The 27,737-nt window shown below is 45.8% G+C and overlaps 1 protein-coding gene and 1 long non-coding RNA gene across 5 annotated transcripts in view; one reads left to right on the top strand and one right to left on the bottom strand.

Moving 5' to 3' along the window:
- Positions 1-22,781, bottom strand: part of LOC144338456 (uncharacterized) — a 34,205-nt gene extending 11,424 nt beyond the window's left edge. Inside the window, exons 1-2 of the long non-coding RNA XR_013412631.1 lie at positions 22,404-22,781; positions 17,239-17,335 (exon numbers count right to left, since the gene is read on the bottom strand). This is a non-coding gene — a long non-coding RNA (uncharacterized LOC144338456). The remainder of the gene's footprint in view (positions 1-17,238; positions 17,336-22,403) is intronic.
- Positions 22,782-22,786: 5 nt separating this feature from the next.
- The window catches only part of TMEM185A (transmembrane protein 185A), a 33,387-nt gene continuing 28,436 nt past the window's right edge, over positions 22,787-27,737 (top strand). Inside the window, exon 1 of one of the 4 annotated variants that reach the window (XM_077987828.1) lies at positions 22,787-23,073. In XM_077987828.1, the coding sequence (XP_077843954.1) occupies positions 23,036-23,073 (38 nt within the window). In that variant the 5' untranslated portion in view covers positions 22,787-23,035. The remainder of the gene's footprint in view (positions 23,074-27,737) is intronic. The other 3 variants (XM_077987831.1, XM_077987830.1, NM_001257432.1) reach the window with 3 other exon arrangements.

The following is a 27,737-nucleotide window of genomic DNA, read 5'->3' as shown; positions in this document are numbered from 1 at the left end:
AATTATCCAATGGAGACAGACAAAGCGTACAAGATCTTTATGGAAACAACTATGCAAGTACTGACAGATTCAGGTCAAAAAGTTCCCAAATAAACAGAGCCGTATTCCAAATCCCTTAATAGGGAACAGACTATTGAAAAGATATCAGTTTTTCTCATTCAAGATTTGCAGATATAATGCTTAAAATTTAGCTGCCAAGATGAATGTCAGGCTTGGACTTCTGCCTCCACTCCCAAAATCAATCCCGGAAAGCTATAGAAGAAAGATTAAAATAAAAAACAAACAAACAAACAAATAGTATCAACAACAAAATCTAAACAACAAAGCAAAACCCTGGGGGAGAATGAAGCCTGTGTTTAACTGGTACCTTTAATCGAAGTGGCCGGAGTGGCAGGGAAGTTAGGGAGAGTCCGTAGCTGGCATAGAAGGAAGATGACAGGACGTGTAGCAGGAAATGTTTAAACTTTTGCCCCTATTCCACTGTGAAAATGTCAGGTGGCACCTGAGACCACAGGTGCCAGTAGTCTGGTTTGAAACAGTAGTAGCTCCAGTCTGTGCTAATAACCACCTAAAACCACATTAATAGGTGAAGACTGGCTTAACTGAACATAAAGATTGGGTTACAAATAGAGTGTTGAGCATTAGAATGTAACAGGCATAATGAGGTTAAGTATGATTTCTGATGCTGAATGAAAGTTTAAAAATGAAAATCACTGCACTGAGCTATGAAATGTTAGATAATTCCAAAGGCAGAACTCCTTAGATTTCTAGCTGCTGGTCAGCCTATTCACTGTAAAAATAAATATTGTAGGGTAAAAGGTTTGCAAATTCGACCTCTGGCTGGGGAAGAACCGCCCTGGGAAGGTGCACGGCTTCTCCCAGAGGCCACTACAATCACAGAAGCTGCCGCTCTGCAGGGAGCACCTGGCCTGGGACCCGCAGCCATTCTCTGCAAGGGGCGCAGCTGGGCAAAGGCTCAGAGGTGACAGAAACAGAGCGTCTGCACCCATCACTGCATCGAAAGAGCCAGGAGCCAAGAGGAGGATCCTCTTGAGTGAGGACTGAAGGTCCACCCTCCCCTCTTAGAGGAGCCAGATAATCCAGCTCAGCCCCTTCTATCAGTCCTGGAAGATCCTGGCAATGTTGTTGCGGTAGCCACACACCTCCCATCACTGCCACCTCAGGGGACTGGAAGTCAGAGACTTGGTGTGAAGGGAGCAAACCCAATTGGCAGAGGACGGGGGTCCAGGCTTTGCAAGGAATCAATGTCAGGACCCTAAGGGAAGCTTGAGGGCCCCTATAACCATTCCTACTCCCACACCTGGAAGTTCCGCTACTGTTGTCAACCCAGGGAAGTCCCAGGCTTGGGGGCTGGATATCCCTCCACTGACTTGGCTTCAAGGGCCAGAGGATAGCGAGAGCCTCACTCTGAATGGCAGCTTGAGATTGGTGGAGGGAAACAGGCCCCAGCTCTGTGAGGAGGCAAGGTGAGACACTGAGGAAGACCGAGGATGCCCCCACCCCAGATAAAGGACCCCAATTAACCCAGTGCCACCCCTGCTGCTAGCCCTGGACCACCTGGGGGCAGACTTCTCAGCCTGGGCCACTCCCGTCTCCATTGCCACTTAAGTCGCAGGGGGACTCTGGAGACAGAGCTTGGTGTGACCAGGGAAGAGCTGATTAGGAAAGGGCAGGACCCATGCTCTGCCTGCCAGACATCAAGGTCTGGACCCTGAGGGAGGGCTGAGATCCCACAGAGTGAGACTCCATCTCTGCTCTCAGCCCTGGGAAGTTCCAGGCATGGTGGCCAGGCATGTGGATCCTGATGTTCACATTGGGGGCTGATGGAGGGAACGGGCTTGGTATCATGAGCATGGCCTCGGGGTCCAGGCCCTGCTGGGAGACAAGGCAGGCCTGAGGGGACCCAGCAACCCAGAACAGGGGGCCTACTCCACTTCTGTCTGAGACTGAGGCGCCTCCTTGGGAATTTGAGGGATATAGATTCAGGTCCACAAAGGGGTGAGCCTCAGCCCTGACAGGATCAAGAGGAGGAAGAAGAGGGAGGACTCAGGGGACTTCGACCCTGGGAGGTCCTGGGAGTATTGGCTATGTGTGGCACATCTTTGCTGTGTCTTTGGGGTGCCAGTGATGAGAGGGGTGTAATATGAGAAGTAGAGCCTCAGGCCAGCAAAGAGAGAAGTCACCTAGAGCCCTAAGAGAGGACTCAGAAGACCTGTTATCCCTGACCTAGGAAATCTGCCTCTGCTATCAGTCCTGGGAGGCCCCAGGCAGGCCTGTGGAGAAGGGACATTGTCCCCCACTTTCTCCTTGGGGTTCCCAGGAAAATGGTAGCGTTGGCATATAAAACTCATCCACAGTTGAGCAGGAGGGAAAGGGCTGGGCCCTGCCAGGAATAAATCTGAACACCTGGAGGACACTTAGACAGAGGAGGCACCCCTGAAATCTGCTCATTCTGTCAGCCTTGGGAATCCCACGCAGAATTTTCCGTGTGGTGCCCCCTCACTTCTTTCTCCCAGGTCTCAGAGAGGTTTGGGCCTTGGTCTGAGGCAGTGTCCTGAGGTCATAGAGCAGAGGAGGCCCAGGTATTGCCAGCAGGCAAGGTGAGGTGTTTACTTTGAATGTATACAAAGGGTTCCACTGGCCCCAGAACAGAGGGGACTTCAAAGTGCCAACCCCACCTGCCCTACTGTTAGTGCTGGAACCTCGGCCTCTGCTGACAAGCTGCACCCTGACGAGCCCTCTTGTTAGCGGTGGCAGGTACCCAAGTTACCCTGAGTTACTGGTGGTGTATCACTATAGGTCTGCAGCAACTTCAGTTCTTGCCTCCTCAGAAGAAAGAATTCGACTGAGGGGCAAAAGGCAGAAGGAGAGAACGAGGCAAAAAAAAAAAAAAAAAAAAAAAAAAAAAAAAAAAAAAAAGCTTTAGAACAGTAAGGAAACGAAGAAAAGGAAACAAGAGAAGTATAACCTGGAAGAGGGCCAAGTGGGCAACTTGAGAAACCAAAGGCACAGCTTGACCTCTTGGCTTGGGGTTTTATGTTGGCATATCTATTAGTCTGTTTTCATATTGCTGATAAAGACATACCCAAGACTGGGCAATTTATAATAGAAAGACGTTTAATTGGACTTACAGTTCCATGTGGCTGGGGAAGCCTCACAATCATGGCAGAAGGCAAGGAGGAGAAAGTCACGTCTTACATGGATGGCAGCAAGCAAAAAACAAAGCGTTTGCAGGAAAACTCCCCTTTATAATAACCATCAGATCTCGTGAGACTTACTATCATGAGAACAGCATGGGAAGGACCTATCTCTATAATTCAGTTACCTCCCACTGGGTCCCTCCCACAATGCATGGGAATTCAAGATGAGATTTGGGTGGGGACACAGCCAAACCTTATCAGCCTGCTTCAGAGATCTTGTGATACTTTGTCCCCAGCCCTGAGATCTTATTGGGAAGCTGCTGATCCAATTCAAGTGTTTTCTATTAGGAGACTGCCTTCCCCTGGCAAGGGCTGTGAACAATTATTACTTTACAGAAATAGTTAACAACCACTTGACCATAGCCTGATGGTCACCCGACATTCCTAGTTTGTGTGTGTGTGTGTGTACGCGCATGCGTGCACACGTGCTCATGTGTGGAAGGGCCGGGGGAGCCTTCTCCTTCCCTGCTCATACCTGACTAGCTACCCACTGTAACACTCTCACTTCCTCCAAGTTCTCAGTGAATAGGCCAGCGAGGAAGATAGGTGCCTCAGGAGGCCCCAGAGGAGCACCAAATGAAAAGATCCATAAGTCAGCCTTTGTTAGAGCATCCAAGGCTTGGCTCTCAGCTGAGGTCCCTCATTGACTCCCTCTCTCCTCAGGCCTTTGGGTCCCCATTGCCCAGCTCCTGCCCACACTCCCACCTGCCATTCTGACCAGAGTCATCATGTCTCCTGAGCAGAGGAATCAGCACTGCAAGCCTGAGGAAGGCCTTGAGGCCAAAGGAGATGAGGCTTTGGGCCTGGTGGGTGTGCAGGCTCCCTTGGCTGAAGAGCAGGAGGCTGCCTCCTTCTCATCTGACAGTGGGCACCCTGGAGGGGCTGCCTGCTGCTGGGTCACCTGGTTCTCCCCAGAGTCCTCAGGGAGCCTCCACCTCCCTGACTACCATTAACAACACTCTATGGAACCAATCCAATGAGGGCTCCAGCAACCAAGAGGAGGCTCCAGGCACCTCACCAGACCCAGCAGACCTGAAGACCTTGTTCCAAGAAGCATTTGATGGGAAGGTGATTGAGTTGGTTCATTTCCTGCTCTATAAGTATTGAGTCAAGGAGACAATCACGAAGGCAGAAATGCTAGAGAGTGTCATCAAAAATTATAAGGATTACTTTCCTGTGATCTTGAAGTGCATGTGGTTGGTCTTTTTTGTTGACGTGAAGGAAGTGGATACCACTGGCCACTCCTACATCCTTGTCACCTCCCTGGGCCTCTCCTATGATGGCCTGCTGGGTGAATATCAGAGCAAGCTCAAAGCAGGCCTCCAGATAATAGTCCTGTGCACGATTATAATGGAGGGCAGCTGCACCCCTGAACAGGTCATATGGGAAACCCTGAGTGTGATGGGGCTGTATGCTGGGAGGGAGCACAGTGTCTATGGGAAGCCCAGGGAGCTGCTCACCCCAGACTGGGTGCAGGAAAACTACCTGGAATATCACCAGGTGCCCAGCAGTGATCCTGCACACTATGAGTTACTGTGGAGTCGAAGAGCCCACACTAAAACCAACAAGATGAAAGTCCTGGAGTATGTGGCCAAGGTCCACAGGACATTTCCCACCTCCTACCCATCTCTGTATGAAGAGGCTTTGAGAGAGGGGGAAGAAGGAGTATGAGTACAAGTTGCAGCCAGGGCCAGTAGGTGGCAGGTTTAGGGACAGGGACAGTGTATGTTCCAGGGGCACAACCTACCCCATGTGAAATCAGGCCCTTTCTTCACTCTGTATTTGAAGAGAGCAGTCAGAGTTCTTGGTAAGGGAGGTCATGGTGGGTGGAAGGAAACACATTGCATACCATCTTTGGTTTCCTGTTCTATTGCGTGATTGGAGATTTATCTTTGTTTCCTTTTAGTAATTTTCAAATTTGTTCCTTTTAACAGAAGATTTAATTAGTTTCAGCATCTAAGTTTATGGATGATATTAATCACACATGTATTTTTACTAATCCATTTCATGCATAAGAGTTTGTTATTTTGTAATGTTATGGGACCTTTGGGGTGTCATTTTTCTGGCAAGAAACCTCTGTGGCCAGTGGCACCTTTGCCTGAATTTTGCTTGGACTTGCTGGGCTTGTTTGGGTCACTCAACCCGGCATGCTGTGCCCAGCTCACACTACCAGTCTGGATCCCATTCCCACCAAGGGCGAGTCAGGTGTGGAATGGCAAGGGTTGTGTGAGTGACTGTGGGGTCCAGCCATGGTACAAAGTCCGACATGCCAGCTGCTGCAGTGGGGCAGGCAGCTCTAGACACTGGCACAGGTATTGGCTCTCCACAAACCTGCAGCTGGGCCAGGCACACCACAAGCAGCTTCCACATCTGGCACTGCAGAATATGGTGGCACCTGGAAGCTTGGAGATGCCAGGAATCGCCCCAAAGAGGGAGTCACAGCCCTGGCTCAGGGAGCTCCCAGGTCTGGGGTCCCTGATGGGCCAGCCACAGCTCTTATCTCCTTCTCTTTGCTCGCAACATGGTGAGCAAGGGGTATGTTTCAGTCTGTTTGTGTTACAGCTCTTTTAGCTCAGCTATTCAATGGGTCCCGAGTTCTTGTCTTATGACCAGGAAGAACGAGGTACACAGACAAATGGAGAGTGAGCAAGATGAAGAGGAGCTTTAATGAGCAATAGAACAGCTTAGTCTCCTGCAGGCAGCAGCTCCTTCCTGCAGGCAGGGTGTCCCAACAAGTGTTCAGCTTCTAGCAGAGAGGAGACCCTGGAGTGGGAAGCTTCTCTCTGCAGGCAAGTCCTCCCGTCTCTGCCGCTTCCAGCAGAGAGGAGGCCCTAGAGTGGATAGCTCCTCTCTGAAGCTGGTTGTCCTGACATCTGCTCACCTCTGGCTGAGCCTGGGGATTTTGGGGCCTCAGAAGGGAGGAAGTGCAAGCCAATTGGTACATAGGTGGCCATGTGTGGGCCCAGAAAAGGCACCACAAGTTCCCACTCTGGTCCACAGGACAGGCAGCCCAGTCGCCAGACTTCAGGCCCTCCCTGGCCTGAAGGTGGGGCCTCACCAGGGACTCACTCCCTTCTGCCCAGGAACCTGTCTGCCTCCTGCTGTCATTCACAGAGCCCAGGCCATAGGTGCCAAGGGATGCCCACAGGCCAGTTATGAGCTGCCCTCACCACCCCATCAGCTTCCCTATTATGCTCATTGGTGGCCGAATTCCATAGGGGTCCAAGCCAGCAGGGGGCTGATGTGTCAGCACTGCCCCGAGTGTGTGCACACCCAGCCAGGCTGTGACAGCAACTGGGCTTGGCCCAACTTTGCTCTGAGTCTGGAGTGGTTAGTGATAGCAGGGAGAAGCCAGGAGTAGGAGCAGGCATTTCTGACCCTGCCAGAGCAGTGGGGGCCTTCCTGGGCCCCCAAGAGTGCAGGTATGCCAGAATCTGCAGTCATGGTTTGGGCGGTTGCAGCTGTGCCCAGGGGAGGGGGGTGGGGCTCCTGCCTGCTCCATGGGGCAGGATGTCTGGGTCTGCAACCATGGTTCGGGTGGCTGCAGCTGCACCCAGGGGAGTGAGGCTCCTGTCTGCTCCACGAAGCGGGAGGTCTGTATCCAAAGCTGCAACTTGGGTGGCTGTGGCTGCACCCAGGGAGCTCCCACTCCACCAACTCAGAAGGAGCAGGGCTCCCACTTGTCCCTGCCTCACGCTGGTTCCAAGGAGTGTGCAGCCCTGGCTGCACCTCCCTGTTGTAGCTCATGTGATGGTAGCATCCACTCCAGTCTGATCACTGCTGCCTTCAGTGAGACATACTGGGAAACCTTCCATATTGCTTTGTGACTTAGAACAATATACCATGGCATTGGAATAGATATTTTCTTGGCAAATGTAAGAAATTATCAGTAAGATTGATGGGGCCATAAAATAGAGAAATAAAAGGAAAAGTGTGCTAATTCTAGCCTTTTTGTTCATTTTCATTTGTTGTTCTATAAAATTGAAACATATACGTATACCTGGATTTGCTTCACTTTTTCAAGGTTGTAGGAGAAATTACAACTTAAAAGACCTGCTCACTGACTCTTTCTTTCCACAACTTTTATGAGCATCTCCTCTTTGGAAGGCTCTGGGTTATAGTGGAGTTACTAGAATAAGCCAGAGAAACCCCTACCCTTAGAGTTGTAGAGTCTAGGAGCTGCAGTCATGTAATTATGGTGGTGAGATGTCCTCTAAGACGCAGAGGAAAAGTAAGAGAGAGGTGAGGGTGTGGGGCTCTGGGTGAGAATGGTGAAGTTAAATGCCCTGAGCTGGGGCATTTTGATCTTTGGGAAACTGTAGTTCCTTCTTGAAGAGTTGATTATAATGAAGCTGACAAGGGCCAGCATCTCAGACCATGAGTCTCAGAGGGTGAGAGAAAAGCCTGGAATGAAAAACTGCTCTGAGAAGTTCCTTTTGAGTGGTGGATGTAGCAGAGAGGAGTCTCCATCAGGGGCAGGAATGGAAAGTGTCCTGCACTTTTGTCCCAGTGTGGTTGAACACAGTGTAAGAGGTAGCTGATTGATACCCAACATCTGCCATCTGCAAGAATTTCTTAAGAGATAAGCATGAATCTCCCAGGAAGGGAGGCCCAGAAGCCACTGGCCAGGTACTCTTCTGCCTGGTTTGGTGTACAGCTGACTCCACTGAAATGGCTATACTTTTGGTGGGGATGATATGAATGAGGTGAATGAAAAATAGTGGTTTGAATGAAACAGAAGCTGGGAGGGAAGAAAGGAGTTTGTGACCCAAATTCTAGGATCTTAAAGTTAGTGAGTTGCACTCAGCTATGGAAGACTCCCTAACACCTAATTAAATAATGAATCCTCTTCAAGGGACATTTACTAAGCAGCATTTTTTAGTGATAATTCTGTTTCCCATTCAACTGCAAATTCTCTGAGATGTCCTGGAAAACAAAAATATTTTCCAAAATCTGGGGTCAAAATAATATTAGAAATAAATGATACTTATTAAAGATGCAATGTATGTCAGGCACTGTGCCAAGTGTTTTAATAAATTTCTTATATTCTAATAGTCTATTATAAGAAGTACCAAACACATGTTATAGATAAAGAAGCTGAGGCTCACTGGGCTTAGTAATTTCCCAGGATCACATAGCTAGTGAGTGACAGACTGGCACCAGATCTCTGGCCTGATTCATCTAGAGATCACGCTGATCCCTGGCCTGATTCATCTAGAGACCATGCTATTCCCATTCTTCCCAGCTTGAGGTCTGCCTTCTGACTTGTAATTCATTTTTGTAGTAAGCATTGCAGAGTGTCTCTAAGGTGACAAAAAGAAGAATACTGAGGTCAAGACACTAAAAGCTGACCTAAAGTAAGAATGTGAAAATGGTCGTCTGAAAACTCTGCCTTGCTCCCAGTGGAATGGCCCAGAATCACCTGCCTTCCCCCTGACATAGAGCATGCCTGCTCCCTGCAAACGTCCTGTGGCTGTCACATTGCTCACCCTGGAACTCTTCTAATGGCAACAGCCTCTTTGACATAAAAGTTCACTTGGACAGTGATGTTCAGATGCCTGGTTATACGCCTGAGAGTCAAAATATACTCTGAAACTTTTTCAAATGGGTGTAGGGTCTGATTTGGCACACAACGTATTCCTTCTTGTTACTGAAATGTAAAGTTAGAGAAAGGTTTTTGAAAGCATCTAGATATTGCAGTAGGATTTTAATAAAATGTCTTATTAGACTTTCCACTGAATACACACAGGTTAATAAGTTTACCTAGGTGGTCAAACATCAAAGCTTGTAGATGCAGAAAGACAATGTAAACCACTGTAGGAAGAAAAAATCTACTGAAGTGGAATTTCTAAAAACCCTGGAACCCTCCAAGGAGGTGAAAAATGCTTCCTTTTTGGACATGCTAGCTCTGATTTAAAAAGAAAAAAATAACTATATTTCTACTATCTCTTGTCTTTGTACCTCTCCACAGGAAAATCCTTGCTTGCAATGTGCCTAATGGCACTTGCACAAGTCTTCAGGTAAATTCAGTTATGTGGACAGTAACAAAGACTCACAAGTTAAAATTTTGACCATGAATCAAAAAGGGTAAAAATCTCAACCTACTAAGATTAGAAGTTATTGCAAAGGGAAGTGCGGAAATGTGCCACTGAGTGAAGAAGGTGAACCTTCCCTTGATGAGATTTCTAGAATTATTTGAAAATTAGATGTGATCTTGTATTTGAAGCATCTGTCACATAATAAGTAGGTACTTGAAAAAGCTGGGGAATTTTGAAGCAAATCTGGCCTTTTCAGAAATTCCTCCCAGAAATGAAGAGGATTGCTGTAGTAATAAATTATAATACAGTTGACCTTTGAACAACATGGGTTTGAACTGTGTGGGTTCACTTATACACAGACTTTTAAAAATAAATATATTGGAATTTTTTTGGAGTTTGCAACAATTTCAAAAAACTCACAAACTGCATAGCCTAGAGATACAAAAAAGAAAAGAGTTATGTCATGAATGAATAAAATATATGTGGATACTAGGCTATTTTGTTATTTAGTACCATAAAATATATGAAGTCTATTGTAAAAGGTTAAAATTTATCAAAATTTATGCACACAAAAAGTTACAGACCATACATGGTATTATTCACAGTCAAGATAAATGTAAACAAATGTTGAGATGTAGTATTAAATCTTAACTACATAGAATTAACTATAGCATAAGCTGTGCTACTGTAATAATTTCATAGCCACCTCCTGTTGCTATTGCAGTGAGCTCAAGTGTTCTTGTATCTGCTTGAAAAGTCATGGTATGCTAATTATCTCCATGTGAGGAGTTTGTCTCTCCAGTAAATTGCCTATAGCAGTAAAAAGTGATCTCTCATGGTTCTCACACATTTTTCATCATGTTTAGTGCAATACTTTAAAACTTGAATAACACCATCGGATCTATACAATGTGCCACTAGTGATGCTAGAATTCCTGCCAATAAGCAGAGAAAAGAAACAACATTACAAGAAAAGTTGAATTGCTTAACATGTACAGTAGATTGGGTTTGCAGCTGTAGTTGCCCACTGCTTCCAGATTAATGAAATCAGCATAATAAGCATTGTAAAAACAAAAGAAAAAAGAAAAAGAAATTCATGAAGCTATTTCTGCAACTACATCAGCAGGTGTCAAAACCTTGCACATTTTGTGAAACACCTTTTTATCTCATATGGAAAATGCAGCCTTTATGTGGTACAGAATTACCACAAGAAAGGTACACCTATAGACTTTAATATGAATCCAGAAAAAGCCAAGTCATTATATGATAACTTAAAGCAAAAGAAATGTGAAGAATATAAAGCTGGAGAATATAATGCCAGCAAAGGATGGTTTGATAATTTTATTATGTGAATATATATATATTTAAATATATACATAATAAAATGAAATTATGTGTATATAATTTCATGTATATATATACACACATATATAAACTGGGTCAACTGAGGCCAGATATTGGGGAGTATGGGCACGTTTGGGCAAAGCACAGGTATATATATCATATACGTCCTATATGATATGTCATATACGTCCTATATGATATGTCATATACATCCTATATGATATGTCATATACGTCCTATATGATATGTCATATACGTCCTATATATGTCATATATGTCCTATATGATATATGTCATATACGTCCTATATGATATGTCATATACGTCCTATATATGTCATATATGTCCTGTATGATATATGTCATATATGTCCTGTATGATATACATCCTATATATCATCTCATATATTTATGATATATATCATATCTCATATATTTATGATATATATCATTTATGATATATCCCATATATTTATGATATATATCATATATCATATGATATATCTCATATGTGATATATCATATAGGACATATATGATATATCTCATATATGAGATATCATATAGGATATATATGATATATCATATAGATATCTCATATAGGATATATATGATATATATTATATATATCATATGACGGCTTTTTCTGGATTCATATTAGAATCTATAGGTATGCCTTTCTTGTGGTAATTCTGCACCACATAAAGGCTGCATTTTCCATATGAGATAAAAAGGTGTTTCACAAAATGTGCAAGGTTTTGACACCTGCTGATGTAGTTGCAGAAACAGCTTCATGAATTTCTTTTTCTTTTTTCTTTTGTTTTTACAATGCTTATTATGCTGATTTCATTAATCTGGAAGCAGTGGGCAACTACAGCTGCAAACCCAATCTACTGTACATGTTAAGCAATTCAACTTTTCTTGTAATGTTATTTCTTTTCTCTGCTTATTGGCAGGAATTCTAGCATCACTAGTGGCACATTGTATAGATCCGATGGTGTTATTCAAGTTTTAAAGTATTGCACTAAACAAGTATTGCACTAAACTGGGCTAGAGGCAATGGTCTGATAATCTTAGAAAAAGGTTTGGCTTGAAAAATGTCAGGATAACAGGAAAAGAAGCTTCTACTAACCAAGAGGTAGCAGACAAGTTTCCAGACGTCATTAAGAAAATCATTGAGGAGAAAAGATATCTGCCTGTACAGGTTTTTAATGCAGATGAAAATACCCTACTCTGGGGGGAAAAATGCCACAAAGGACATTAATTAGTGAGGAAGAGGAAGAGAAGTGAGCACCAGGATTTAAGGCACAAAGCAATAGGCTAACTCTATTGTTTTATGCAAATGCAGTCAAGTTTGTGATCAGGACTGTCCTTATCTATAAAGTTGCTAACCCTCAAACCTTGAAAGGGAAAGATAAAACACCAGCTTCTAGTCTTTGGGTTGTACAACAAGAAAGCCTGGACAATTAGAACACTTTTTCTGGATTGGTTCTATCGATGCTTTGTCCCTGGAGACAGGAAGTGCTTTGGCAGTAAGTGACTGCCTTTTAAAGTTCTTTTGATATTAGACAATGTCCCTGGCCACCCAGAACCCAATGAGTTCAACACTGAAGGTGCTGAAATGATCGAAGTTATCCCCAAACACAAGGTCTCTAATTCAGCCTCTAACTCAGGGGGTGATAAGGACCTCTAAGGCTCACTACACATGGTACTCTATGGAAAGGACTGTCAATGCTATGGAAGAGAACTCCGATAGAGAAAAAATGTGGAAGTCTGGAAGGGTTATACCATTGAAGATGCCATTATTGTTATAGAAAATCTGTGAAAGCCATCAAACTTTAAACAATAAATTTCTGCTGGAGAAAACTATGCCCAGATGTTGTGCATGACTTCACAGGATTTATGACAGAGACAAATAAGGAAATAACGAAAGAGGTTGTGGATATGGTCCAAAAGATGGAGTGTAAAAGATTTCAAGATACCAATCTTGAAAAAATTCAAGAGCTAATAGACACCATGCCAGAGGAAATAACAGAAAGTGACTTGATGGAGATCAGTGTTTCCAAACCAGTGACAGATCATGAGGAAAAAGATGTATAAGAAACAGCGCCAGGAAAAAAAAATTAACACTAGACAATCTGGCAGAAGGATTCCAATTTTTTAAGACTGCTTTTGACTCCTTTTATGACATGGACCCTTCTGTGATGTGGGCAGTGAAACGAAAACAAACAGTGGAAGAAAGACTGGTACCATATAGAAACATTTTTAGATTAAAAAAAAAGAAAATTACAACTTATTTTCACTCAATTACACTGAGTGTGCCTGCCTCTCCTGCTTCCCCTGATACCTCTTCCTCCTCTGCCAGCCCTGAGACAGCAAGACTAACCCCTCCTCTTCCTTTTCCTCAGCCTACTCAATGTGAAGATGATATCTTCGTGATGATTTACTTCCACTTAATGATAGTAAATACATTTTCTCCTTCTTATGATTTTCTTAGTAACATTTTCTTTTTTATAGTTTATTGTTAGAATACAGTGTATTATACACATAATACACAAAAATACCTGTTAATCAACTGTTTACATCATCAATAAGGCTTCCAGTCGACAATAGCCTATTAGTTAAGTTTTGGGGAAGGCAAAAGTTATAGGTGGATTTTTGACTGCATGGAGGGTCAGTGCCCCTAACTCCCACATTGTTCAAGGATTAATTGTAGTTGCTTTATGTTGGACATCTGCAAAACAGTTTATGGGAGAGAACACAAGTGCTCATCTATGTCTTATCCTCCTTTCCTTCCTGAACACAGGGGAACATCACAGTCCTTTTGAAGTTAGGAAGGGTCATGTGATGACTCTTTGCCACTGAAATATGAGCAGACACATTATTTTGTGACAGTCATTTCTATTGAAGGTGCTGCAGAAGCAATGCATTCTCAAACCATAACAACACAGAACACAGATCACTCTACACCTAGGAGTTGTCATACACATTTGCTCCCTTAGATGTAAGAAACCAGATTCTGTGCATTTAAGGCCATGAGTAGGAATCACCCTACAGGATGCTGACTATAGGAAGTTTTTCATGTTACCTGCAATCTTCAGGCTTCTGAAAGTTGTGTTGTTCTCCTCAGTATGGGTGGAAGGCAGTGGCCAAAATAGCCAAAATCTCAGTTGAGACCAGGGGTTTCCTTCTCCTGTTGCTGTGCCCAAACTAGCCCATACTCCCCAATACCTGGCCTCAGTTGGCCCTGTTTACAGCTTTACCATTCTTATCTCTACTAACAACCACTGGGCCCAAGATAGGATCTGATGATTATGTTAACACGCAAATATCATCATTTGAAATTCCCCAGTAAGGAATCCCCTTCCAAGATATTGTGGTAGAACTGGCAGGAGATGATGAAGTTTTTGGCGAGTCTCCTAGTAGTTGGTAAATAATAATCATTGCAGTGTGATGAGTGACAAATCACTATGATTAGGAGGTACTATTCAAATAATCCCCCATGTAATGCCTGGCTTTTGATTAACTGATTACCTTAAATGGGTGACAATGAGGTTTTGCTTTCTGAGGTTGATCCAGAGAGGTGTGGCTGGGGTGTCCTAGCAGAGGCAGCTAGGGCCTCTGTATCCCCAGACAGGCAGTTAAAGAAGACTAAAGGCTATAGCGGATGGTGGGGGCAGTGAACATCGGGACACTCCGTGGTCCCCAGAATACTCCTAGACCCACATTAGGATTTAGAAAGGAGCTTGGTGTGAGAGGGTTTTGGGGTCCTGAGGGATTAGGCCACGCTGAGGAACAGCTACCCCAGGAGATACGTGAGGAGGAGCACCTGCCAAATCCAGCTGTACTGCCCTGGGCTGGCTGTGGGGAGAGGGGCATGGGAGCAGAACAAGGCTGGACCATGTTATGAGCCAGGTGCTCCTGGGAATGGCCAGGGGCAGATGCCTATGTGGCACTCCAGGTTGGAAGCAAGGACACTGCTGGAAACAGGGACACTGCATGTCCCTTCTTAGAGCCAATGTGTGTGGAGAGTGCTCACCCTATGTTTCCTAAGGACTGAGGGGCTGGAGCAGCTAGGATGTTCCACACATCCCCACAGCCTCCCCTGGAAGCATTTACAGGGTCCAGCATCCTCCACAGCAGCCCCCAGTGTGGGCACACACCACACAGGACAGAGCCAATCTTGACCATGGCAGGGCAGAGCAGATGGGAGTCTCCTTGTGCCCATCCGTGGATAGGTCTTGAGGGTTTCCAGATGCCCTGAGCCTGCCCACTGAGGGGCTGGTGGGAGGCCTCTCAGACAAGGTCTCGCTTCCCTCAGAAACCTCCCTGTTCCACCAGCCATGGCTAACACCCTACTCTGAACTCCAGCCTCCTTGGCAAGGAGCTGATCTCCTGCCTGGCTCTTGTCAGCCCTTGCCTTTGTTGACATCGACACAATAAATTGCTGGATTTTAATTGGGATTTTGTTAAATATATAGATGAAGTTAGGAAGAACTGACATCTTAACAATACTGAATCTTCCTATCCATGTATATTTGTTTTAAATGCCTCCATTTATTGTTTTTAATGTTTCTGTACCAATATTTGTCTTAGATTCTACATGTGCATTGACTGGTACAGCTTTCTTCTCCTGAAAATCTGTTGTCGTGGGTAGTTCATCTCACATCTCGGAACTGTGCAGATATAACTTGTTCTAGCCCCGGCTGGGGCAAAAGTCAGAGTCACTGAACTGGGGCCAGGATCAATACATGGATCTGTGGGTGTTGACCACGAGGGAGGCTTCTAAGACATCTTCCAGGCCCACCCTCCTTGCATTCAACCCAACACCCCAAAGTTTTGTGAGGGACAGTCCTCTGGCTGGACACCCTGAATGCCAAAGAAAAGGTTCCACACTGTGCCTTCTCCTGGCCTCCCAAGTTCATAGTTTTGAGGAATGCTGGAGCCACATTCCAAATTATCTCTGTCACAGCTTGTACTTGCAGGTTGGCCCTCCACATGATTATTTAAAAACCATTGTTACTAATTGTCAGGGAAATGCAAATTAAAACCACAGTGAGATACCACCTTACTCCTGCAAGAATGGTCATAATTTAAAAATTTTAAAAAAAGATGCTGGCATAAATGTGGTAAAAAGGGAACACTTTTACACTGCTGGTGGGAATGTAAACTAGTACAACTATAGAAAACAGTATGGAGATTCCTTAAAGAACTAAAAGTATAACTACCATTTGATCCAACAACCCTACTACTGGGTATCTACCCAGAGGAAAAGAAGTCACTATATGAAAAAGACACATGCACACGTGTGTTTATAACAGCACAATACACAATTGCAAAAATATGGATCCAACTTAAATGTCCGTCAACCAACAAGTGAATAAAGAAAATGTGGTATATAGACACCATGAAATACTACTCAGCCATAAAGCAGAACAAAATAATGGCCTTTGCAGCAACTTGGATGGACCTCGAGGCCGTTATTCTAAATGAAGTAACATAGGAACAGAAAACCAAACATTGTATGTTTTCACTTAGAAGTGAGATCTAAGCTAAGAGGATGCAAAGGTGTAAGAATGATATAATAGACTTTGGGGACTCAGGGGGAAGGATAGGCAGGGGTGAGGGATGAAAGACTACATATTGGGCACAGTGTACCCTGCTCAGGTGATGGACGGGTGCACCAAAATCTCAGAAATCACCTCTAAAGAATGTATCCATGTAACCAAAAATCAACTATACCTCCAAAACTATTGATATTTTTTTTAAAAAAAACTATTGTTGCTCACACAATCATTTTCAAGGTTTGAATCAGCCTAGGGTTACCTACTTGTCAACTGCAAACCTCTCTTGAGCCAATAGTATTTCCAATTTCCTTTTCTCCATTTCCTCCCAGAAAGCAGCCAGAAGAGGAATTATGTCTCTGAGGACATAATTATGCCCGCATAATGAACTGGAAGCCACCTCTGAGTGGTTTGGGTAAGACTCTGTGATGGTTAATACTGAGTGTCAACTTGATTGAATTGAAGGATACAAAGTATTGATCCTGGGTGTGTGTCTGTAAGGGTGTTGCCAAAGGAGATTAACATTTGAGTCAGTGGGCTGAGAAAGGCAGACCCACCCTTAATCGGGGTGGGAACCATCTAATCAGCTACCAGCATGGCTAGAATATAAACCAGGCAGAAAAACGTGAAAAGACTAGACTGGCCTAGCCTCCCATGCTGGATGTATCTTTCTCCCATGCTGGATGTATCTTTCTCCCATGCTGGATGCTTCCTGCCCTTGAACATTGGTCTCCAAGGGCTTCAGTTTTGGGGCTTGGACTGGGTCTCCTTGCTCCTCAGCTTGCAGACAGCCTATTGTGGGATCCTGTGATTGTGTGAGTTAATACCTAATAAACTCACCTTTAAATATATATACACATATATATCCTACTAGTTCTGTCCCCCTAGAGAACCCCGACTCATACAGGCTATAAAATATTAGTTGTTCCGGCTGCACCTTTTCTATGCCTGACCCCTAGTGATCTGCCAGCTTCCTCATCTGAAAAATGGGGTGTATTAGTCCATTCTCATGCTGATATGAAGAAATACCAGAGACTGGGTAATTTATAAAGAAAAGAGGTTTAATTGACTCACAGTTCTGCAGGGCTGGGGAGGCCTCAGGAAACTTATAATCATGGCAGAAGGGGAAGCAAACACGTCCTTCTTCACATGGCAGCAGCAAGAAGAAAAGCTGAGCAAAAAGGGAAAAGGCCTCTTACAAAACCATCGGATCTTGTGAGAACTCACTCAATATCACAAGAACAGCATGAGGGTAACTGCCCCCATGATTCAATTAACTCTCAGTAGATCCCTCCCATGACACGTGGGGATACGGGGAACTACAATTCAAGATGAGATTTGGGTGGGGACACAGCCAAACCAAACCATAGCACAACTTCAGAGCACTGGTTAAGATTGCACTAGTTCCCTGGGACTGCCATACCAAAGTATCGTACCACAAAGTGTGTGGTATAAAACAACACCAATTAATTCTCTCTCAGTTCTGGAGGTTCAGTGCCCAATATCAAGGTGTTGGCAGGGTTGTGCTCCCTCTGAAGGCTCTAGGCGAAGATCTTTCCTTGCCTATTCCAGCTTCTGGTAGCCCCAGGTATTCCTTGGCTTGTGGCAGCATCACTCCAGTCTCTGGCTTCAGTTTCACATGGCTGTTTTCTCTCTGGGTCTGTGTCTCATTTTCCCTTTTCTTACAAGGACATTAGTCATACTGGATTAAGGGCCCACTCCAATGACCTCATTTTAACTTTATTACAGCTGCAAAGTCCCTATTACCAGTGAGGTCACCTTCACAGGTATTGGGGATTAGGACTTCAGCATATTGAAGGGTATATTTTGGAGGGTACAATTCAACTCATAACAACAATTAGATGGCCCAGAGTAGGCCTTCTCATGATCAGTAAGAAGGAGCAATTAATGCTGAACATCTAAGGTGCACCTTCTCCTGTACATGGTAATATTTCTGAAAGAGTATAGATCATAAGATGCATAAGTACATTGATTCATGCAGGGTTTTTCCCCTGAATATCTGTTATTAAATAGATGGTTCATCTCACATCTTAGAACTGTACAAGCACAGTATAAGTTGTTTTATAAGAAGACACAAAAAACCTCAACATGTCAATGATTGGTAGGAAAATGGGAATGTGGGTATCCACAGATAATGTCTGCAGATATTAGAAACTTGGAAAGAAATGGCCATTGTTTCTGCAGACACAAGTTGCCTGGTTTGAGGCAAGGGATGAGGAAGAACTGCTTTTTTGTCTGTGCCCTGTGACTGTCCAACATCAGCATTCATTTCATAACCATTGCCTGAGCACCTACTGCATACCGGGATCCAAGGATGCAGGATCATAGTGGGGAAGCATCATGGGACTCTAGAACTGAGTCCTCCAAGTGCAGAGAGCTGAGAGAGCACACGCACAGCTGCCTGTAGGCAGAGTGGGGTGGTGGGAAGGGAAGGGAGGATGGTTGCAGACAACACTGTTCTCCAAAATGGTGCACCTGCCTCCACTCATTGACTTCTGTGCTTTTACAACTGTTGTTTACTCTGCCTGGAACCTCATTTCCTCTCTTCCTACCCTGCAATGTTATTTTTTCTTTCAGATTCAGCTCGGCGGTTCCCACATCCCCAATGCTTATCGTGCACAATGCTGTGTTTTCATTATTCATATCTGTGTGTTCCCAGTGCCTTCCACAGCGCCCGGCACAAAGCAGACACTCTGGAAGATATATGTCAGATGAATGCGACTAAAGGAGTGAAGGTTACAGCCTACCCAAGATGAAAGGATCCATTAGGGGAAGGCAAGATGAGGAAGAGTGCATTTGATTAGTAGGGCAGAGGGCCCCAGAGGAATGTGTCAGAAATCCAATGTGGAAACACAAAGGGAGAAAGACAAGCAGTGAGTGGAGATTCAAGAATGAGAGCAGGTTGGGAACAAGCAGAAAAAGGAATCATGTGGGCAGCTGGTTGGTGACCTTTGGCAAGCATGGGCCTTTTTGTCTGCCCCATGTGCTTGGCCACGTGCACTTGACCTGGGCTTTGCATACACCGCACCCTGGAGGAATGTGGCACAGCTGGGAAGGCTTCCTGGAAACCCTGGCATCAGGAGAGGTCCAGAGAAGCAGCAAAGGGATACCGTGGTGGTTTGCAGGCCCAGGCAAATGCTCCCCATTCTGCCTTCCAACAGGAAATGGCCCCTGCTTCCTTTAGTAGAAAGCTTGCTCCATGAGGGATGATAAACCACCCACTCCCAGGGCTACCCTGGGTGACAGGAGGTCCACTGGGGCCTTGGGATTGTCCTCCCTCCCTCTTCTCTCTCAGTAACTGTAGTTTGATACCTGAGGGAAGACTCCCTGAGGAGGTGGCTCCTTCTGGGCTCTGGAAGGCCATGGGGGTTGCTGCTAGTCCAAGCAGAACTATAGCTACTACCTCTGTGGTCCCTTCGGTTGCCTCCCCGCAATCTCTTCCTCCAGTTCTCCAAGCCCCTAAATCTAGCCCTGTATTTAACCAAATCCCTGTCTAGACTCCAGACCTACTCACCTCCCAGGGAGATCTCAATGTGCATCCAAGTTAGGCTAAAGTTGTCTGAAACAACGGGTTCTGTCAGGAAGGGGGAGATTGCATTCTGCAGATGGATTAATTCCCAGCATCTTCAGCAATTCTCTAACTGGTGGCATTCAAAGTGTGGACTTTAGGGAACCTAGAGTGGGGAATTCCAGACTGAGAAAGCCTTGCAGACTGGCACCTCCATGTTTCCTGGCTAAAGAACTTGTCAATCTGACCTCCCAGAAGCTCTTTATAGTCCCATAGACCTTGCAGGGACTGGATCCCAGCGGGCCCTCCCTCCACTGGAGCAAGGGTGAAGCTGGTGTTGAGTTCGAATCTACTAATTCCACACTCTCTCCATTCTACTGCTGCAGCCAGGGAAGGAGCCTTGGTGGTGTGGAGAGCTGTTCCACTGCCATTTTCTTCCCCTATGCCAGGTCTCCCCAGTCCAAGTGTCTAAATGCACCAGGATTCTCTTCACTAGGGCCTTGCTCTTCAGAGGACAGCCATCCTATATCACCACATTGGAGCTAATGTGAATATTGAATTGGTCAAGCCACCAACTTATCAGAAGGGTGGTACAAATCCAAGTTAGTCTTTAAAACCATGGTCAGATATACACTAATGCTTCTGGAACACTGTAACCTAAGCCCACCCCAAAGTCACAAGAATATGCTTTCTGGCTTATTTGGGGGTCATGCTTTTTCAATCCAGAGCCATTTCTTGCCTTTGAGTGAAGAACACTGGGAGCCCCTAGTAAGATAGCCCTGGAATTTTGTGGCAAGTCAAGAAAAAGATAAAGTCAAACTCTGCTAGTGGAGAAGATGTGGGTGTCATCTTCTCCACTAGTAATACTTACTCTTGATATGTCACCTTTCTTCTGAGAACGTAGAAACATTTCATAAGTGGTAATTAAGCTTCCCAACAATCCTGGTGCCTGCATATGGCCCAGGATCTTTCTCTAATGTCAGGATCACTTGTGGGTCTGTCTACACAGGTCATTGAGGCTTTGGACCTCCATCTAGGGTGGGATACTGAGTGAGGGCTCTGAAGTGAGCAGCGGGTTGTCAGTAGGGTCTTTTGCACTTGCTGGAGAGAGGACCAGATGGACATCTGGTTTCTGGCTTTTTTTTTTCCCAGTAGCGTACCGGGCTGGGCTTCTAGAAGCAGTCCAGGTAATTCACCTCTTGAAGACTGGGGATGTAAGGCCTCGGGAAAGTCCAGTTCTTCCTGTATTTCCTCACAGACAGGTTCGTATGTTCCTCTTGGCAATTTACCTTGTCAGAGCTAAAGAACACACTGACAAGTAATTTGTGCATCAATGCCCTGTTGCCTTTGCTAGATAGCTTCTAGGGCCTGGTCAACTCTGGAAGAACTGCTAAAACTGAACTTGTGGGCCTGTAGAGCGGTGGTTCAGCTCCAGGACTCCCTGAGATCTCACTAAAATAGCATCTGCCCTCAAGGATCTGGACTCTGAGAAGCCTGCCTGGTCTCTATCTATGAAGCTCTTGAAAGGACAACGGTGCCTGTTATTCAAGTGTCTGAACTGGCAGACCATCTTCTCATGCCTGCTTGGGGCAAGGTCACTGGTAATGAAGATGGTGCTGTCTGATCTGACCACTGGCAAGCATCTCTTTCTAACGGTGTGGACTTCAGGTTCAGCTAGACCCTGAGTTGCATCTGTGCTCCTCCACCCTTACTTGCTGGCTTGCTCAGGGTCTGTTTTACAAGCTTCTCGGTACCTTAGTTCCTCGTCTGTATTTGAGTGTTTATTGAGAACCTCCTCTGGGCTACACATTGGACTTTACCCAGATGATGGGAAAGGAAGATGGGTGAAAAAGTCTGAGACAGGGTCCTGGTGCTTCAGCAGATGAAAACTTGATTTGGGTTACTCATCCTTAAAATCAGCTTATATAATAATATCCATTACCCAGTGGGTGTTGGGAAGCTTAATTACCACTTATGATATGTTTTTACGTTCTCAGAAGAAAGGTGATACATCAAGGCCAAGTATGACTATAGCAATTGTGATTCTCTCAAGCTGCCCTTGGGGCTAAACAGTATAAAATTGTCATTTGTGAAACTCTGCTATTGCAACAAAGGATGACTACTATCCATAATGATACTAGACTAATGTTTAAGACATTGCTGTGCTCATGAAAACTTAAATCTGCCCGAAGTGAAGATGGTAAACTAGGTCACCTGCTATGAGCTTGTCTTGCTCTTGGATTCCAAAAGCAAACAAAATCCTCGAGGGGCCGACACCTGAAAGAGTACCAGATATCAACAGCATTCTTTGAACACCTAGCGTGTACCAGGCAGTGTGTTATGCACATGATCTCACTGAATCTTCCTAACACGCTTAGAAAAGAGGATTTTATCTTTCCATTCTCCAGAGGAGAAAAACTGAGACTCAAAGATGTTGACTTGCCCAAGGAAGATGAACCTAGTACCTGTAAGTAGGGCAGCCTGGAGTGGAGGCAGACGTCAGTGTGAAGTGACCACAAAGTTTAGACAGGATCCAAGGAGGCTCTGAATTGGGTTAGAAAAATGAGGATGATTTCCACGTCTCCTGCTTGAATATCCCCCTACGAATAGGCCTGCTGCTAAGGGAAAAAGGGAACCCAGGAGGGGGAGGCGGTTGTGACGGGAAGTGACTTTGGGGCTAGGTAGCTTGAGTTGGGAATAGCCAGCATACCTGGACATGCTGCCTTGGGAACTGGAAGGGAAGCTGGGACCCAAACTTTGGAGTCGTTGACAGATGTGACAGGTGAAGCCTGGGATGACATCGCCAAAACGCAACGTCTCACTCGTTGTCACTACTCCCAGGGCTCAGTTGTCACTGGGGAAAATCTCCAGAAGGTAGCGCGGGCCAAGGTGACAGGTGTCTGCCAAGACCTGTCCGCCAGACTCCTCGGCGGCGCGCTCCCTCCCTGCAGGACTTCAGCCCGTCAGTATCCCCTTCCTCGGTGCCCTGCTCACTCCCAGCCTCCATCCCCCTGCCATCTCGTCTCCTCGGCGGGTCGCGTGCAGACCCAGGCATGGGGGCCTCTCAGCGCTGTGCGCTCTGGGCGGGGCTCCGGACGCATGCGCGGCCGCCGTACGGAAGCCCGGAAGGAGGGGCAGGGGGCGGTGGCTCAGGTTTCTCTGGGCGGTGGCGGTGGCGGCGGCGGCGGCGGCGGCGGTGGCGGTGGCGGTGGCGGGAGCAGTAGCGGGAGCAGCAGCGGGGACGCGGCTGGAGCTGGCGCCATGAACCCGCTGTAAGGCGCAGGCTGTGCAGCACGGGCTGCGGGGGAGGAGGAGGAGGACGCCGCGGTGAAGTTCTCCGCCATGAACCTGAGGGGCCTCTTCCAGGACTTCAACCCGAGGTGAGGCGGCGTCGTTGGCGTCCCCGGGAGTCCGCGCTGCGGGCTCGGGCAATTGCTGGTGTTCGGCTCCGGGGAGACACGGCGGGCGAGATGCTGCAGCCCGAGGACCCGGGCGCCTGCCCGAGCCTCCCTGCGGGTGCAAGCTGTCCCCAGGCAAAGCAGTCGGCCTCGGCGCCCGCCCGCTTCCTCCTCCCGTGCCCGGTGCCTTCAGCCCCTGCCCGGCCGCGGGCCCCGTCCTGCCCCAAGGGAGCCCCAATCCTCTCTGCTTGCTGTCCCTCATTGGTGTCCCAATTTCTTCCTCTCGGTTCCATCCTCTTCTACCCCGCTGCGGGCCCTCCATTCTCCGCGTCAGGGCCGTCTCACTTGACCCAACACCCCTACCCCCACCCCAGCTGTTTCCTCCAGTTCCGCGCAGTCCTTGGGGTTTTCCTTGGGTTTATGCCCATCCCTCTCTTGTTTGCTTCTTTGTTGAACGGATACCTGCAACAGTGTTGAATACTTGGAGTCAGTGTCAGGGTATGGCAATGCCTTATATAATGCATTTCTGGGTAAACCTGATCATTTTCCATACTCATTTTCTCATCAGTCTTCACTACAAGTTTATTTGCAGGAAGTAGATATTGCTGGCCTTCTTTTCCAGCTGGGGAACACCCAGTGGACAGTGTGGAGAAAACACTGGCTAAGAACTCAAGCGCCTGTCCTTGCACTTGCCCGACTGTTTTGTAACTGTTCTTTCCCCCAGGCTGTGAGCTCCCTGAAGTTGAGACCATCTCCTGCTCATCTCAGTGTCCCCAGCGCCTCCCACCCACCGTATCTGGCATATAAAATGTTTGTGGAACTAAACTGAGCCCTAAGACTTGGATTGGAGACCAGGCCATATGTAACTGGGTGATTCTCTGCCCTTCTTTGGCCCTTCTGTAAAATAAGGAGTTGGCCTAACTGATCACTTAAGTGCACTGCTCTCCGAAGGAAGTATGCATTTCCCTTATTTGCTAGTTGGGAAGACACGCGCTCAGTGAACATTTGTGTGCTGTAACCTATGCTAGGTGCTTTAGATGCTGGCGGTCTCAGCATAGGAGTGAAGAAGGGCTTGTACACTTAAGATGCCTTACAGTACTGTGCAGTGCTGTACTATGGGGGTCAACTCTGGGGACCGTTGTCTTGGCTGCTTGTTGAGGATGAAAGGAAGTTTTAGGGAAGTATTTGTATGTTGAGGGTGCAGTCTCCCTAGGGATGGTGACATTTTAACTTGTGAGTCATTGTGACTTTCTATGTGCTCTTATTCCACTTTGAGTTCATGTTCTGGTCTGCAGTGCCAGTGTCTCTAACACAGTGCAGACATTATCATTGCTGGCCTGGAAGGCATAGAGGAGGTAACAGAACTAACTGCAGTCCGTTCCTCTGCTGCATCAAGGGGTTAGGATTGGTCTGCAGGGTAGTAGGGTTGGTGCTGTAGCTGGACAAGCCATGTGTGTCTTCTATTTGGAGATGGTGATAAGAAAGTTAAGTAAAAACTGAATTGTTTTGTGCCCTTGGGCAACTCACTCATCTATTGTTTTATCTGTAGAATGAGTATAATCTCTCAGCAGGGTAAGGAGGCCAATTAATGATTGATTACAAAGTGCCTTACAAATAGAAAGCTACATGACTTGTTTGCAAGGTGACAGATAATTCAGAAGCCACAAGAAACTGCCTCAAGTGATCAAACAGGCTAACAGAGTTACCAAAGCAAAATAGTGCTGCACTGATATTACCTTTAACCATTTTTTCCTTTAGCCCTTTCCCCCCCAAAAAAATTAGTATATGAAATTACAATGAAATACCTGGTATCTAAGCAGATTTGTAGTAATTATCAACGTATTTATCAATATCTTAATTCTACCTGGATTAAAATGTATTTCTGCCTGAAAAGTTTAAAGGTCTTTTATACTGTGCCATTTTCCTGATTCATTGTTGCCAGAGGTAGTGAGTTCCTTAATTTTACAGATATTTCAAGAGGACATTGGCCAGGTATTATTGGTAAATCAGATTTGTTTTTTTAGCTGGTAGTGTTTCATGTCTCCTGAGCACTACTAGTTTTTGACAATGTGCTTTAGTCCCCTTGAATGCTGAGGAAGGCCTTCCCAATAGCTAGAAAGAAAACTGAGGGGTGTACACAGGAAGTTACCTTATGCTGGGGATTCAAACCTTGATGCTACTGCTTTGCCCCCTGCCTCTAATTTTGAATCCATTCAATATCTCCCTCCTATCCCAGAACCTTGTCACCTACTGTTCTCTTTACCAGGAATGTTTCCCTCTCTTTTCCTCTCCTCTAGGCCTAGTGAACTGCTATTTATCCTCACTTGGCACTTGCTAAGGGAAGCTCTCCTGACTTCCCTGACCAGATTTACTGCTCCCTGTTTCTACGGTTCCTGTAGTATTTACTACTCCTCCATCATAGTACATATTTGTACCCTTGTGTCTGTCTGGATTCTTATTTGATTAATACCTGCCTCCCCACTAAACTTTAAGTTCTATGGGGTCAAGGCTGTGACTGTGTCAGTATTGTAGCCTGCATACTTGGAATAGTACCTGGCTCAATAAATATTTTTTGAATAAATAAGTGGATAACTCTACAGAGCCTATAAGAGAAATCTAGAGCTGCTGCCTTCAATCACTGCTTTCCTGGTGGTCTGTGGCCTGGTTCTCTTTCTTCTCACACTCTTCCCACCTTCAGAGTGCAGCCATTCCATTGGAGAGATGGGAAATAACATGGCACTAAGGCAGAATATGGCTATATTTACTTTGAAGAGTATGTCTTTGTTACAGAAATAGTCACTGTCATGGTTTGGTGGGTCCCAAGGCATGGGTCATGGCTCCAGATCCCCTTTCCAACCTTTTGGATCTTGGTAAGTCTGAACCCATTGCCGTGTTGGCAAGGCTCTGGAAACTGCAGTGACAGAGAATGATTCACGGGTGTCAACACTCAGATGTACAGGGCTGCCAGCTGACCCACTCTGCCTATTTCCATCTGGCACAGAACTGGTTGATCATGAACTTCTTTTCATAATTGCTTTTTAGTTGTGCAGGTTAACACATGCTGAAACAGATGTACTGGACTCACAAACAAGTCCTTCCTTGAATGCCTGAGGCTTCCTAACAGTGAAAGAGCCCTGTTCTTAGAATAGGCAAACTGATTCTGAGGCATTTTGGGTGGTAGGGATCTGGTAGTAGGTAGCATTAGGTGGGCTCCCTGCACTCACCACGGAGCCTTGAAATTTTCTGCTACTTTGGGGGAGTTGCTGGTTCAGAGAAGGCTCTTCCACCCTCGCAGCCATGTGGCACTGGAAGGCTGTGAGAACTCTACTGGGCCTTCTTAGTCATCTGTGTGGTGAGCTCCTGATGAGAGTGTGGTATATCCCTCAGGTGGGCTAGACTGGAACAAAGGCTGAGAAATGTTGCTCCAGGGGTTCCGTCATGTGGGCATGGGGTACTGATGAGATCAGTAGTGTTTGGAAACTTCTATATGCTGCATCTTCAAAAGACATTCTGTAGTCCATATAAGTTATCTTGTACCTTGTTTGAAGTCAGGAAAAAGGAATGCGATTGCTGGTAATATAGTTCACTAAAGGCAGCTACCTGGCCTCTAATAGTTATTTGCAAAGTATATTTAGAACATTGATTCATCAAACATCTCCTAGGTTCCTATCTCATGCCAAGCGATGTACTAGGTGCTCTAAGTACAAAAATAAATGGAATATAGTCCTCCTCTCAATTTATAAGCCTAGTGGAAGAAGCAGAAATGAAAGGGAAATAAGAATTCAGTAGAGTATGAGGCATTACAGAGAAAGAAAACAAATGTCTTAGAAGTACAAATGGCAGAGCCACTAGTTCTGTCTCGAGCAGGCAGGGAAGAGTCTATAATGGAAATAACTTTTGAGCTAGGTTTTGAATTGAGCTAGTCTTTTGAGCCAGACTTTTGAGCTAAAATTGTAGGGTTGTCATCAGACCAGAGAGTTGGAAGGGTATCTTGTGGGGAAAAGAAAGATCAGATTGTTACTGTATCTATGTAGAAAAGGAAGACAAGAAACTCCATTTTGATCTGTACTAAGAAAAATTGTTTCTGCTTTGAGATGCTGTTCACCTGTAACTTTAGCCCCAACCCTGTGCTCACAGAAACATGTGCTGTAATGAATCAAGGTTTAATGGATTTAGGGCTGTGCAGGATGTACCTTGTTAACAATGTGTTTGCAGGCAGTATGCTTGGTAAAAGTCATCGCCATTCTCCATTCTCGATTAACCAGGGACACAGTGCACTACGGACAGCCGCAGGGACCTCTGCCCAAGAAAACCTGGGTATTGTTCAAGGTTTTCCCACACTGAGACAGCCTGAGATATGGCCTCATGGGAAAGGAAGGGCCTTATGACACCCATAAAGGGTCTGTGCTGAGGAGGAGTAGTGAAAGAGGGAGGCCTCTTTGCAGTTGAGATAAGAGGAAGGCTTCCGTCTCCTGCTTGTCCCTGGGAATGCAATGTCTGGGTGTAAAGCTGACCATTCCCATTCGTTCTATTTGGAGACAGGAGAAAACCGCCCTGTGGCTGGAGGCAAGATATGCTGGCAGCAATACTGCTCTGTTACTCTTTGCTACACTGAGATGTTTGGGTAAAGTGAAACATAAATCTAG

This window comes from Macaca mulatta, chromosome X (genome assembly GCF_049350105.2).
Source record: "Macaca mulatta isolate MMU2019108-1 chromosome X, T2T-MMU8v2.0, whole genome shotgun sequence".
In the NCBI taxonomy this organism is placed as follows: Eukaryota; Metazoa; Chordata; class Mammalia; order Primates; family Cercopithecidae; genus Macaca; species Macaca mulatta.
Note: the sequence above shows the minus strand (reverse complement) of the source record. Positions and strands in the feature narration are given on the sequence as shown.